The following is a 13,157-nucleotide window of genomic DNA, read 5'->3' on the forward strand; positions in this document are numbered from 1 at the left end:
ACTGGTGACCATTTAACACCGATCCTGAAAGACCTGCATTGGCTCCCAGTATGTTTCCGAGCACAATTCAAAGTGTTGGTGCTGACCTTTAAAGCCCTAAATGGCCTCGGCCCAGTATACCTGAGCAGGGGCGTCGCTAGGGGGGGGCGCTGGGGGCGGTACGCCCCCGGGCGACAGGGGCCACAAGCGGCGGGTGGGGGCGACAAGCGGCGGGTGGGGGCGACAAGCGGCGCCCCTCCCGCCACTCCCCAGGCAACGCCGGTCACCCCGGGAGCAGCAGCGCTGCACGGATGGGGTGCTCCCTCGGCCGTGCGCTGTTGCTCCTGGGGCGACCGGAGCGAGCGGCGGCGCATGGGGGTGACAAGCGGCAGCCCCTCCCGCCATTCCCAAGCGCTGCCGCTCCCTCCGTCACCCCAGGAGCAACAGCGCACGGCCGAGGGAGCACCCCGTCCGTGCAGCGCTGCTGCTCCCGGGGTGACCGGCAGCGTGGGGAGTGGCAGGAGGGGCCGGCGCTTGTCAGCCCCACGCGCTGCCGCTGGCTCCGCCCCCCCGGGAGCAGCAGCGCACGGTGTGTGCGGTGCTGCTGCTCCTGGGGCAACGGAGCGAACGGCGGCACGTGGGGGTGGCAGGAGGCAGCCCCTCCCACCATTCCCACGCGCTGCCGCTCCCTCCGTCACCCTGGGAGCGGCAGCGCACGGCCCGACGACGGAGTGCGCCTGCGCGCGCAGGCGCACTCTGTCATCGGATCGCCGCTTCCACAGCCTCCTTTTGAGCCGGAGAGGCCTTTTAGAAGTCAAAACGCCCAAATGGATCTCTCCAGAAGAGGCTAAAGCATTAAAGAAGAAAAATATGAAGGGGAACTGGTTAAAGTATAACGATTTATTAAAGGAAGAAAATGGCCAAATAAAATTAAGAGAATATGAGGAGGTAAAAGAACATCTGACAAGTTGGCTTGACTATCATCAAATATATGGAACATTCAGAGAAGATAGAAAAGTCGGCTTTGCCGAAAAGCCATCTAAATTTGAGACAGAAATAATAAATAATAATTCAAAAACATTATCAAAAATATATCAAATTCTCCTCGAATGGAAGGTAAAAGAGGAGGAAGTCAAAGAGGTTATGGTGAGATGGGCCCAAGACATTGGCCATCCCATAATGTTAGAACAGTGGGAAAAACTCTGGAAAACAACAATGAAGTTCACGGCATGTTATAGCATTAAAGAAAATATTCTCAAAATGCAATACAGATGGTACCTGACTCCCTCACGGCTCTCAAAGATGTACAAAAATCTTGCAAATATTTGCTGGCGATGTGGGGAGGCCAATGGTAACATGTACCACATGTGGTGGACTTGTAAAAAGATTAAAGAATTTTGGAATACAATATATGAAGAACTTAAGAAACTATTAGGAATATCTTTTTCTAAAAAACCAGAGGCATTTCTCCTAAGTATTATTGGGAATGACATACCAGAGAGATTAAAAGATATTTTTTTATACGGAACAGCTGCTGCACGGATGCTGATCGCAGCAAATTGGAAAGGGGAAAACGCCCCAAAAATTAAGGATTGGCAAAATAAATTTCAAGAATATGTAGAGATGGCTCAGCTAACCAGCAGCCTGAGAGGAAATAATAGACAGGAGTTTGTTAAAAAAATGGGAGAGATATAAAAAATACCTGCAAGGAATTGAAAATGGTATAAAGTCTGTGGCGGCCTTTGAATAACCCTGGAGGAAAAAAATGAAAATGAAAATGAGTTTGAGAAAAAGAAGCTGTATTCGGTAATGTAGAAGGTTTTGGATATAAATAAAGAAAAAAAAATTGTTAAGTATCTTCACAAGTAGAAAAGGAGTACACAACAGGAAAGACAGGAAGTCTATTTATGTATTTATTTATGTATTTATGTACTTGAATTTGTTAGCGATGCAAGTATTAATTTGGACTTGGGTTATGCGTAGATTTATGTAAATAATTAAGGTTTATATTGTTGTTTGTTTATCTTTTGATTTTGTATTATTATCTCTATGTTGAGTTTGACGAGTGTATGTTTATGTGTTGTAAATAAACTTAATAAATGCAAAAAAAAAAAAAAAAGCGAGCTCTTCGGCTTAAAAGAGGGCTGCAGAAGCGGCGCCGGCACCCCCGGAAACGCCCTGGGGGCGGAGCGTCATGACGTCACAATGTGATGTCACGACGCCCCGCCCCCGGGGCGTTTCCTTTGCCGCCCCGGGTACCGCGGAGCCTTACTCCGCCACTGCCTGAAGGAATGTCTCCACCCCCGTCGTTCAGCCCGTACACTGAGGTCCAGCTCCAACCAAGGGCCTTCTGGCGGTTCTCTCCTTGCAAGAAGTGATGTTACAGTGAACCAGGCAGAGGGCCTTCTGGGTAGTGGCACCCGTCTTCGTCAGATGTCAAGGAAATAAACAACTATCTGACTTTTAGAAGACATCTGAAGGCAGCCCTGTTCAGGGAAGATTTTAATGTTTAATGCTTTATTGTGTTTTTAATATTCTGTTGGGAGCCACCCAGAGTGGCTGGGGAAACCTGGCAAGATGGGTGGGGAAAAATAAATTATTATTATTATTATTATTATTATTATTATTATTATTATTATTATTATCATTGTTGTGAATAGCAGGCCTCCAGGGCTTCCTGTTCTGTTCAGGACTGGCAGGAGCAAAAGTCTGAAGGCCCTTCCCCATGCCAGAGTTCTGATCTGGCTAGGATAAATCACATCACATACTAGCTATTTGTTAAACGATGCTGTCAGAGTTGACAGTAGCAATTACCTGGCAGGGAGGTGAGCAGGAGGAGGTCCTGCCATGCTGCTCTGAACTTGGACCACAGCATACAAATTATCCCTCCTTCTCCAGCCACAAGGGATTTGCAGTGTCTAAATTTGAGGTCCCCTTTGAGCTTGTGGCCCTGGAACAAATGGCCCTCCTGCCCACCCCACTATTAGCCCCCCCTTTTATGTTATGCCTTCCTAGATTTGACCCCAAATTATACCCTTGAATCTAAAGGATTAATTTCCTTCCTGTTCACAGCAGCTAGACTAGTTATTGGCCAACGATGGAAGGAGAACTCTAATATATCACCAGAGGTTTGGGTTAATAACATCTGGAGCATTGCTCTATCAGAACGCCTCACATACCATCAGCGACTAATCAAAAGCATCTCCAAAAGATACAATTGACACATTTTGGTCTCCTTTTTCTCTTTTTGTTGAAGAAGAACAGGGTATTTTAATGCCAGCATCAACGCAGAGGTGTCTGTGGATGGGGTATATTAATGGAAAATGTAAACCAGATTGCTAGTGGGTTCCTACTGAGGGTATTTGGCAAGCCAACATCACAGGGATGAGAGATTGAAGATTGGAGTGATCACTCTCTGATATTACGGCAGTGGATAAAGCTGTATTCCAACTTTTGAATAAATGTGTTCTAATAATGATAATAGCGTGTAAGAGATGAAGAACATCACCGTGGAACAACTTCTCACACTGGTTATCATTAGTGAGGAGGACTGGCCGCCTTTTTTTTTTTTTTTTGGCCAAGTGTCGGATTTGATGAGTTTCCTTGACAGGCAGTTGAGCTCTTTCCTAGACAAGTTGCTTCTCCAAGGCCTGAATGTTCCAAAAAGAACATTATAATCCTTTGTGGAATTATAGGGACAGAACTAACTCAACAGTATAGAAGCTTATTCATGTATGCGACTACAGCAGCAAGAATGTTACTTGCCCCAAAATGGAAAGAAGCAGAAGTCTCAGCAAAGGAAGAATGGATACAAAAACCTATGGAATATGCAGAAATGGCGAAATTTAGGGGAAGAAAAAGAAATCAAGACAACTTTTTTTTATAAAATAATGGAAATGGTTTATTGAATACTTACAGATAAATTGTAAACACATAAGAACATTGGCAGGATTATTGTAATAACCTGCAGTTTCATATGAGTATATATTTAAAGTAGATGAATGAATGAGAAAATTAAGTTAATTTGCATATGCAGAAGATATTGAAAATAAATGTAAGGAACCGCAGAAAGAGGGGGAACGAAGTCAAGTTTCGAAATGTTAAAATGGCTGTAATAAATGTATAAACCTGAAAATCATAATTTTTTATATATATGCACACATATGACTAAAGATATGAAAGTGAAATGTATAAATCTGGAAAGAATAATAATAATAATAATAATAATAATAATAATAATAATAATAATAATAATAATGTTCCCCGCACAGAACTTTTGCGCCCGGAAAAAGGACTCCCTGCGCGCGCCTACCAGGCTCCACCTGCTCCCTGCCTTTCCTCTAGGGGCGCCCGAGAGCCCGCCTTCCTTCTGCCGGGAATCACCCGGCTGCCGATAAAAGCGCTGATTGCGCGCAAGACGCTAGCGGAGCCGGCGCGCCAGAACCTGCGCCTGCCCCGCCCAGGGAAAGGCGCCGCGGGGGCGCCGCGGGAGGCGGGGTGGGAGGGGCCAAGCGTGGACACGTGACCCAGCCCCTCCCTCCCCACACCCCGGGTCGCCGGCTGTGTTTTGGGGAAGCGAGCGAAAGTTGCCGAGTTCTGTGTCTCTTCGGTTCCCGCACTTGGCTGAGGGCGGCGGCGGCGCCTCCGGAGAGCTTGGTAAGCCGCTCTTGGGTCACCGCGGCCCTGTTTGCAGTTTGAGGGACCCCCCCCACCCCCCACTTTCCCTCCAGAGGGCCGCCGAGCCCCTCTTGGTCCCGCTGCGGGCGGGGCGGGGGGCGGCGAGAGAAGGACGCGCCGCCGGGAATGGCTTCTTTCCCTTTCAGCGCCAGGTGTGAGCCTTGCCAGAAAAGGGACAGAAGGGGGCCAAGCGTCTCTCTCGGTGGGCAATGTGTGTGTGGAGGCAAGTGAGAGGGGGAAGAGCTCCTTCTGGGGGGCGCTTGCCTCCCTCCCCCCCGCCTCTCTGGCGCCGCCCACGAGACTGGCAACAGGTAATCACAGAGGGAGCTCCTGGGCATGTGCAGAGTACCCCGTGGAGTCAGGCAGGGAGAGCATGCCTCCAGTGAGGGAAGAAGTTGGGAGGGACCCCCAGAGTCATCTAGTCCAACCCTGTCCCTTTTTCCTCTTTCCTCTTATTATTGAAGAACACACAGGCACGCACGCACACACACATAATTTTTATTTATTTTCCATTTAATATATACATTCACACCATCATTATCCACTATACCGCCCTGGCTCTTAGAGCCTATTGATTTCCTTCCCTCCCATGGCTTTCAAAATCAACCTTTATGTCGTTGCAATTTATACATTTTCCAATTCTTTTCGTCTCGCTTTTCCTCCCCACCCGATGGAGCCATGGCCGCCAACCGCACAAACAGTTGTTCCTGCCTGCGTGGCTCTACAGCTGCCGCCGGAGACAGCAGCAGCGTTTGTGAGCGGCATGCCCCTCTATTGGCTGGAGGTGGTGACGTAGTAACAGGAGGAGGAGGGGCTTGAGACGTTTTTAGTGTGTTATGCTGTGTTCCGTCCACTGGAGGGCGCTGTGCTTTTTGGCACAAAATCAAATTTTTACCTGGGTTAGGTGTATTATTTTTGCAATCTAACTATGTAAGATCCTTCCCATATGCCCATGGAACGTTGTGTCCAAATTTGAACGGAATTGGTCAAGCGGTTGCGGAGAAAGGTGGTACAGCACAAACACCCACCTTTTACGATTTTATATATATAGATAAGCAGGTATTTATGTTATGCAAAATGAACCATGGAAAGAGAAGAAGGGAAGTCATTGATATTTTAAGGTTGTTTAAATGAATATTCTAAATTGTAAAACATAAAATTTAACAAAAATGAGAGAGAGAGAGGTTGCCTGTCCCTGGTCTGATAGATTTCCCAACCATCAGCAGCTCTTTCCATCCCAGGTCTTTCCTTCTCTGAGCTTAAAACCGCTGGATGCTCTGCACGTGCCCAGGGGCTGTTTCGTCGTGGTCAGTTGGCAGGCTGTCTTGACTCTTAGGGAGCATCTCTACTTAGGATTGGTTTGCTTTCTCCACCAAAGAGTAAAGTCCGCCTTTGTGTGTAGTGGGAGATGCTGAATCCTGAAATCTTCTTGGGTGTAAATGTCAAGAGGCTCATCATGGGTTTCAGATCTGTTGTTGCGCTTTCTAGCTCCTTGTCTTAAGAGGGGCGTTGCTCTTGTAGCTCTCAGTTCCACATGTAGCTGGTGGCATTCCTCACGTGAGCAAACCCTTCAGGATCTTGCAATTTGATGCTGGAACCCCTGTTAGCAGCTACTGATCAACAGACGGTACTTGAGCTCATTCTTACCTACTGTTGATGGGAGTCCTCATGGAAATAAACAGGAAAGAAAAAGGGCAAGAGACGGCCCTATTGGAAAGGCAGCTTGGTCAGTAAGGGGCTAACTAAGGAGTCTTGTTTTCTTTGTTCTGTCCCTTGGAGAGCAATTGAATTAAAAAAATATCTGCCTGCATGTCAGTAAAAGTGCTGAAGACGCTTTGTTGTAATGGAAGCTGAAAATTCAGAAGGGGGTCTGCAATCACCAAGGATACAAGGTACTGTATCCTTTTCAAGGCTACTTCTTGACCATCACTCATTGGTGTTGCTGTATTCCTTGCAGGGACTTCAGACAAAGGCCTCATGCTACTCATCCTGCTGCTGCTGTCTGTGCCCGTCCTCCACAATGCCGTCTCAGGGAGCATTTCCTGCTATGACGACTCTGGGCAGCCTGTGGATTGGTGTGTGTCCGTTGGACCTAATTGCTTTTATTACTCTTGTTTTCTTTTATGAGGTTTACATACTATGCTTCTGCAAAGTTACTACCCTTCCGCAAAGTTTTCAGAGTGCTTTAACCAATAAAATAAATAAATAAAGGATTTTACACTCCTTACAAATGTGGGTGGGATATTTGAAAAGGGGATTATAAACTAGGAATGTCTAGTTAGTAACCATGTTGCCCACCTGTTCCCTAAGTGGAAAGGGCAGACTTCTGTCCCCTGTGTGGCAAGGTGTGTGATTTCTAATGGGCTTTGGGTTTCAGGTTTATTGCCTACAAGCTGCCCAAACCCCATCATAGCCCCCCAGCAGAGGGCATGCGGTACATGTATCTAGACGGCCAGACCCAGGGCTGGGTACAAGGCAAAAGCCTGATGAACAGTACCGGAGGAGCCGTGGGACGGACTGTACAGCAGCTGTACAAAGAGGCAGCCCGGAGACAGGTGAGTCTGAGAAAAGGAGGCGTGAGGCTGCTTTTGCAGTATCCCAAATGGGTAGGAGTGAGAGGAAGGGTGACCTTGGTTGCGAAGGCTCAATTCCAGCCCAAAGCAAAAGCCTTCACTCCAGGCAGACTGGTAGACTGTCTCAGTTGGCTAGATTAGAGCCTGGGCTTTAAAAATGGCTTTCTTAATTTAAAAAGGAAGCTGACTTATACCTAGTGAGGCTGTTAGTCCATCTACCGGTAGCTCAGTGCTGTCTGCAAAGACTAGCTGTTGGTCTCTGTAGTTTCAGGCAGGAGCCTTTCCTTATACTACCAGGGATTGAAACTGGAACCTTTTGCATGCCAAACAAGATGCTCTGCTGCTGAGCGATGGCCCTCCTCAAGCTGGGATTTATTTTGTGGCCCCTGCAAGAAGTGCTGCATGATCTCCAAGGTCCACCCAAGGATCCTTTACAGCAGGGTGGCCCAAGGGCCACATGCAGCCCTCAAGGCCTTTTTTTTTTGCAGCCCTTGCCAACTTTGGAAGCCCCCTCTCATGTTGTCACGTAATGGAAGTGCTCGGCTTTGGGAAGAAGGCGTGAGGGCTCAACACAGAACCCTATATTCCTCCTGCCTCCTTCCCAAAGTCTCATTAGTGCTTTTCCAGATTTGGGAAAGCTTTTAAACACCCCTTTTATATTTGCCAGTAGTGCAACTACCTGGACTCTGTGTGCAGTTCAGCTGGCTCTTGAGTGCCTGGCCCAGAGGAGGGGCTAAAATATTGGCTGCTTCAGTAAACTCAGTGAAGGGGAAAGCTTGGAAAATAGACCAGTTCTCTAACCACCCTATCTTTCATCTCTCACCCAGGAGAAAACAGCCTATGTCCTATACAACGATGAGCCTCCAAAGCAGCTTGTCTCCAGCCTCAATTATGAGCCTCCAGATGAGCTTTTCTCCAGCCTCAATGGCCATACAAAAGGTAGACCTCCCCCTTTCTCCAAATGCATGCAAAGGAGCGCAGCAAATCTGTCTTAAGTTGAAGATAGTTCAGAATTTCAGCTATTGGTTGTGCCTTATCGTCGACTTGTGTGGTGGCTGACTTGGCCAGACCAGCCACCTGGGCACTTGGCACAACACTCTTGGAACTTCAGCACACCTGGGTTAAGTTTCAACCCCCACTTTTTTGTTGTTTTGTTTCCCCTCTAGGAGTCATCCTACTGGACAAAACACAGGGATTCTGGCTGCTTCACAGCACTCCTCATTTCCCGCCCAGTGCAGATGAGCAGTATGACTGGCCTCGCAGTGCCCTATCCTATGGGCAGACCTTCCTGTGCATCACACTTCCCTATGGCCAATTCAAAGAGATTGGTAGGTGTAGGATCTTGATACAGACAGAACATCAATACTGGAAGTCAGAACTCGGGGATTCTTTCCAGGCTCCTGGTAGGGAAGGGCTAGGGCTTCCCTATGGTAGGATTCCCCTACAAATTGTTTCATTGGCATGTGTTTTGTATGAACCAGACCTGTATACAGCACCATAGGGGTACATGGTACTTTACAGAGTAGCCTAAGGCAGAAATTGGCCCATGTGTACTATTTGAGACTATCCCCAGCTTCATGAAAATATGCCACAGGACAGGGGAAGTTAGGAGAAAAAGGATCCAGTTCAGCTCTGGCTACTTTGCACATGTACATGAACACTCCTTCCTTAGGGGCCAGGGACCCTCTTCTGTCATCTATGATCTAGTGGAACCAGAGCAAGGAACAGAATTGCTACAGTTGGGCTTGGAAGGCTATCTGTTCTCAGCTAACTTTGCTGGATAGATACCCAGCTGCATCAGTAGGGAACTGGGTCAACAAGACGTTTCTCCTGCCCCTGACAAGGCTGTGATGCAAGATGCAAGTGTATATGCCATGCCAGTCATTTTAAAGGAAAGATGGGGCAAGCTATCCCTCATCCCTCTCCCTGTCCTATGTACCTTTGGTATGTAAGGTTTACATACACAGGGGTTTGCCCTTAAGCATGAAACATAGCCCAGGTAGATCTATTGGTCAACGGAGCCTGTAGCTGGCATATCTGATGCCACCCATGTAAATCTTGTGTATTAGGTTTGTCAGCTGGAGGACAGCTCCTTTACAAGCCAGTGGCTCTGATGTGCCAGATGTCTCTCTCTGCTGCAGGGAATCAGCTGCTCTACACTGAGCCTCTTGTCTATGATCATCACGTGGAAGGAACCTTTGCCCAGGACCTTCCTGCCTTGTTGAATGCTTCAGAGGGGCAACACATTGAGGAGGAGCCTTGGAACTCCAGTGTGACCCTCAGATCGGTGGGGGGCAAAGAATTTATCAGCTTTGCAAAGTTTCGCTCCTTTGACGATGGTAGGTGATGGGAGATGTTGAGCAACACGTTTAAAAGACGGGGTTGGTAATATGTCCTCAGTCATGTCAAGGCTCTTCTCATAAGAACTTTTCCTCTACCCAGATCTCTACTCAGGCTGGTTGGCCCAAGCTCTCGCCAGTAACCTCTATGTCCAGTTCTGGCTCAGGTCCAGAGGGATCCTGCCTTCCAATTGTTCTGGGCACTTCCGAGTCTACAATATGGAGGAAATAGCCTTCCAGCATGCAGCCATTTCGTTTGCTTCATTGGCGGACCATTCCAAGTGGTGTGTGAGCAAAGAGAGTGATCCTGGCTGGGCCTGTGTTGGGGACATGAACCGCAATCGCGCGGAGGAATACCGTGGGGGTGGCATCATCTGCTGTCGCGATGCAGCCGTCTGGAAGGCCTTTCGCTCTTTGGTACAAAAGTACACCGATTGTGATGGGGCCAGGCACCAGCCAGTTACACGGACTGTAATCACCTGAGAGCCATACTAGGCGAACATGGCTCACCAAACTGGGTAAGAGTGCCATGGGTGACTCCCAAGGGCTAAGCACCACCCCCTCAAATTGTTCCCATGATCCTGTTTGCTCCTCCCAGTTTTGGGTCCTGGTATATTCTGGTGCTGTGAACCATCCTTGCTCCTGTGAAATGGTCTCTGCCACTTCTTGGCTCCCCCAGTTTCCTGCCTTCCACCCGTTTCTGAAAATGACTCCTTGCCAAACTTGGGAACATGATAGGCTTTGCTTTGGACTTCCCTCTCCTTCAGTGACCTCAATATAACAGCACCTGCCACAGTTCCGGGGGCTGCACGGAGAAAATAACTGGCCCATAGAAGTTAAATTGCTGCAGCAATGTACTTTTTGTATGTCTGTGCTTTGTATAAATATTTGATTCCAACAGCTGGGTGTGTGTTCAAGAAATATGGCTTTTTAAGGGGATAGGAAAAATGACATAAAACTGGTATCACAAGAGAGGCAAGGAAATTGGTGTGCTTTTAAGAAAAGGCTTGTAAAGTGAAACAATGCTGGTTAATGGTCTCAAGCAGACACCCCTGATGCTGTGAGATCAGTCAAGATAAGGAGCTATTTTAAAACGGCAGCAGTTGGAAAAATTTATTTAGCTGACAGAGCAAGATGAAAGCATCACACACACAAAGGGGGTGTACTTTTTGCTTAATTTATTACTGTTTTGAAATCCAGTGACACACAGTTGCCACTGCCACCCTCTCCTCACCTGGTGGGCAGCTGGCCGCTCAACCTGTTTTCATAAAATACAGTACTAGGAAGTGGACTGCTACACACATGCACCCACAGGTTAAAACTACAGTGATTCAATACTGCAACTGAAAATAGTACTGCCATAAAAAGAAAAAAAATATATATCAAGTGTTCCCCAATTCATAATTCTTTTTAAAACAGTTAATGCTGTTACAAATGCTACTGATGTGAGGACAAGGCAAGACACAAACAAGTCCTACATCTTCACTGCAGTATAAATATGGAAGAGTTTTATACAGTTTGCCCACATCCGACACTACGTTTCTTGCTACCCATTGCAGCTAAAGGAATACAGCATCTCTGCTTTGGAAAGACGGATGCTTTGAGGTCTGCACCATGGAATGTCTCTTAATCCTCTTCGGTGCCACTTCCTGAGCGATCCTGAAGGTGAAAGCAAAATAATACATGTCACTATTTTTTTGGACAATTATATTTTTTTATGCAGGGTGCCCTCCCCCTTTATCCTCACAGCAGCCAGAGATAGATTAGACTGCGATACTGGCCTGAAGTCACCCAGGAAATTTCATGGAGGAGTAGTGGCTCCTGGTTCTGACTCAGCATTTTGTCCACTACTCCAAACCCAAGAGGATGGATCATGAGCAGTGGGACCCACTTCGGTGCTTGCCTAAACTGTAAAAGGACTTGTCTGCCTTCCTTTCTTTGCCCCTTTCCCTTCACTGGAATTGCACAAATTTGTCCTTGAAGACTCCTTTGAGAACCACTGGCAGCAGTGTGAGGGGAATGACATCCTGCAGTTACCTCTTCTTGCTCTTCCTCGCTATCATCATCACTAACTACAGGTTTGGCCCGTGACCCACGGCTGGTGCGCCTGCGTCCTTTCATCCGGTCTTGTGCTTTCTCCTTTCTGCCCAGTTTAATCTTCACTTTGACAGAACGAGCTGAGGGGAAAGAGAAAAAATGTAAGATTGGCAAGGCCACAACAGGATAGGATCAGCCTTCATGCTCTCTTCATGCTCCCCATCTCTGTGTGTTTCCATTTCTTCATGAGCAAAGAACACAGGAATGGAAATGCAATACCATTCATGACAAGGCTTCATCATTATATAGCCTAATTCCCTTTATGCCACCTGTACTTCGCCTTTTTAATCAAGAAGCAATACTTTCACCTGGTTCTGAGCAATGACCATAAGGCTCTGAGCATCTGCACACATACAGCTCCCCCCCCGGAAAATCAAGAAGTCTCCAAGGATAGAGAAAACAGTGGCAGCACAAGGGTTTCCCCTATATGATGCTCTGAGTGTACATAGAACATGAGACCATGGCTCAATCCAATACCAGTTTTGCTGACTTTCTGGTTCCTCCTTTCAGGTATTTTCTTTTAGTCAGCATAACAAACCTCCAACAGTCCTCTTACTAAAATGCATACACATAAAGAAACCTTAGCAAGCAAGTACGCACATTCAGATTCAGATCCTTCCTCTTCTCCTTCTTCCTCTTCTTCGCTCTCTTCGCCTTCACTGTCTTCCTCTTTTTCAATTTTCTGCCTCACACTGGTGAAGACAGACTGCAACACAATCGAGTCTTCATAAATCTGCAAGGAACATGCAAATCACATTTTAGGGTAAAATCCTAGCTCCACAAAACTAGTTCACATGTTTACTGCCATGCTACACTGTCACAATGCTTTTGCTCAAAGAGAAATCTTTTCAGGGCTCATGCTGAAAGTGCTTCTGAGTGTTCAAGGCACTTCTTATTATACACACCACTGAAGTCTCAGAAAACCTCACGACGCAGCAAATAACAATTCTGTGCAGCCTCAGAACTTACACTGCCAACATACCATGGTTCCATAAAAAAATCACAACCCCTGTGATAACTGGGATGACACAACAACAGCTACTTGTTCTAAGGATAAGCAGCTGGCAATCGGGTTTTGACAATTCCAGTTCCAGAACAAGAAGTCTGGTTCAATGTGCACCTTGAGGGACTCAAGGGAGAGAGATGCAGTGAACCTTCCTTTGCATGGACAGGGACATACATGCCATTCATATGACAGCGGCAACTGCCTTACCAGAGAGCCTTCAAGGTTGAAAGTCTGTGCATTCTGACACAGGAGCATGACATCCTTCTCCAGATCATTCAGGCTGCGGTACTTGTGGTTCCGGATGCGCTCCTGAAAAGGAAAGGGAACAAAAGGGACAGGTCATGTCTGCGCAGTAGTCATCAGTATTTAAATAGGTTCTACTTTTGTCTCCTTGGATCCTGTGCTTTCTATCTGTCCACTTGAACATACAGCTCCACCTCTTAGCAGTTAAACAAGGGAAAAGATTTAACGCAATGGGAGTAAAAA

General features: G+C 47.0%; 2 protein-coding genes across 17 annotated transcripts in view; one reads left to right on the forward strand and one right to left on the reverse strand.

Annotated features, from left to right (window-relative positions):
- Nucleotides 1-4,499: 4,499 nt before the first annotated feature.
- On the forward strand, nt 4,500-10,468 carry DNASE2 (deoxyribonuclease 2, lysosomal). The gene is made up of 7 exons (XM_033172931.1): nt 4,500-4,635; nt 6,614-6,731; nt 7,034-7,211; nt 8,057-8,168; nt 8,396-8,557; nt 9,371-9,568; nt 9,672-10,468. The coding sequence occupies exons 2-7, from the start codon at nt 6,634-6,636 to the stop codon at nt 10,049-10,051; spliced, it is 1,128 nt and encodes a 375-aa protein (XP_033028822.1). The 5' UTR covers nt 4,500-4,635; nt 6,614-6,633; the 3' UTR covers nt 10,052-10,468.
- Nucleotides 10,469-10,731: 263 nt separating this feature from the next.
- The window catches only part of SMARCA4 (SWI/SNF related, matrix associated, actin dependent regulator of chromatin, subfamily a, member 4), a 64,764-nt gene continuing 62,338 nt past the window's right edge, over nt 10,732-13,157 (reverse strand). For all 16 annotated transcript variants that reach the window (XM_033172930.1, XM_033172929.1, XM_033172924.1 and 13 more), the window contains 4 exons: nt 12,879-12,980; nt 12,266-12,398; nt 11,606-11,745; nt 10,732-11,227 (listed from right to left, as the gene is read on the reverse strand). In XM_033172930.1, the coding sequence (XP_033028821.1) occupies nt 11,195-11,227; nt 11,606-11,745; nt 12,266-12,398; nt 12,879-12,980 (408 nt within the window). In that variant the 3' untranslated portion in view covers nt 10,732-11,194. The remainder of the gene's footprint in view (nt 11,228-11,605; nt 11,746-12,265; nt 12,399-12,878; nt 12,981-13,157) is intronic.

The sequence above is a fragment of the Lacerta agilis genome, chromosome 16, assembly GCF_009819535.1.
Source record: "Lacerta agilis isolate rLacAgi1 chromosome 16, rLacAgi1.pri, whole genome shotgun sequence".
Classification (NCBI taxonomy): Eukaryota; Metazoa; Chordata; class Lepidosauria; order Squamata; family Lacertidae; genus Lacerta; species Lacerta agilis.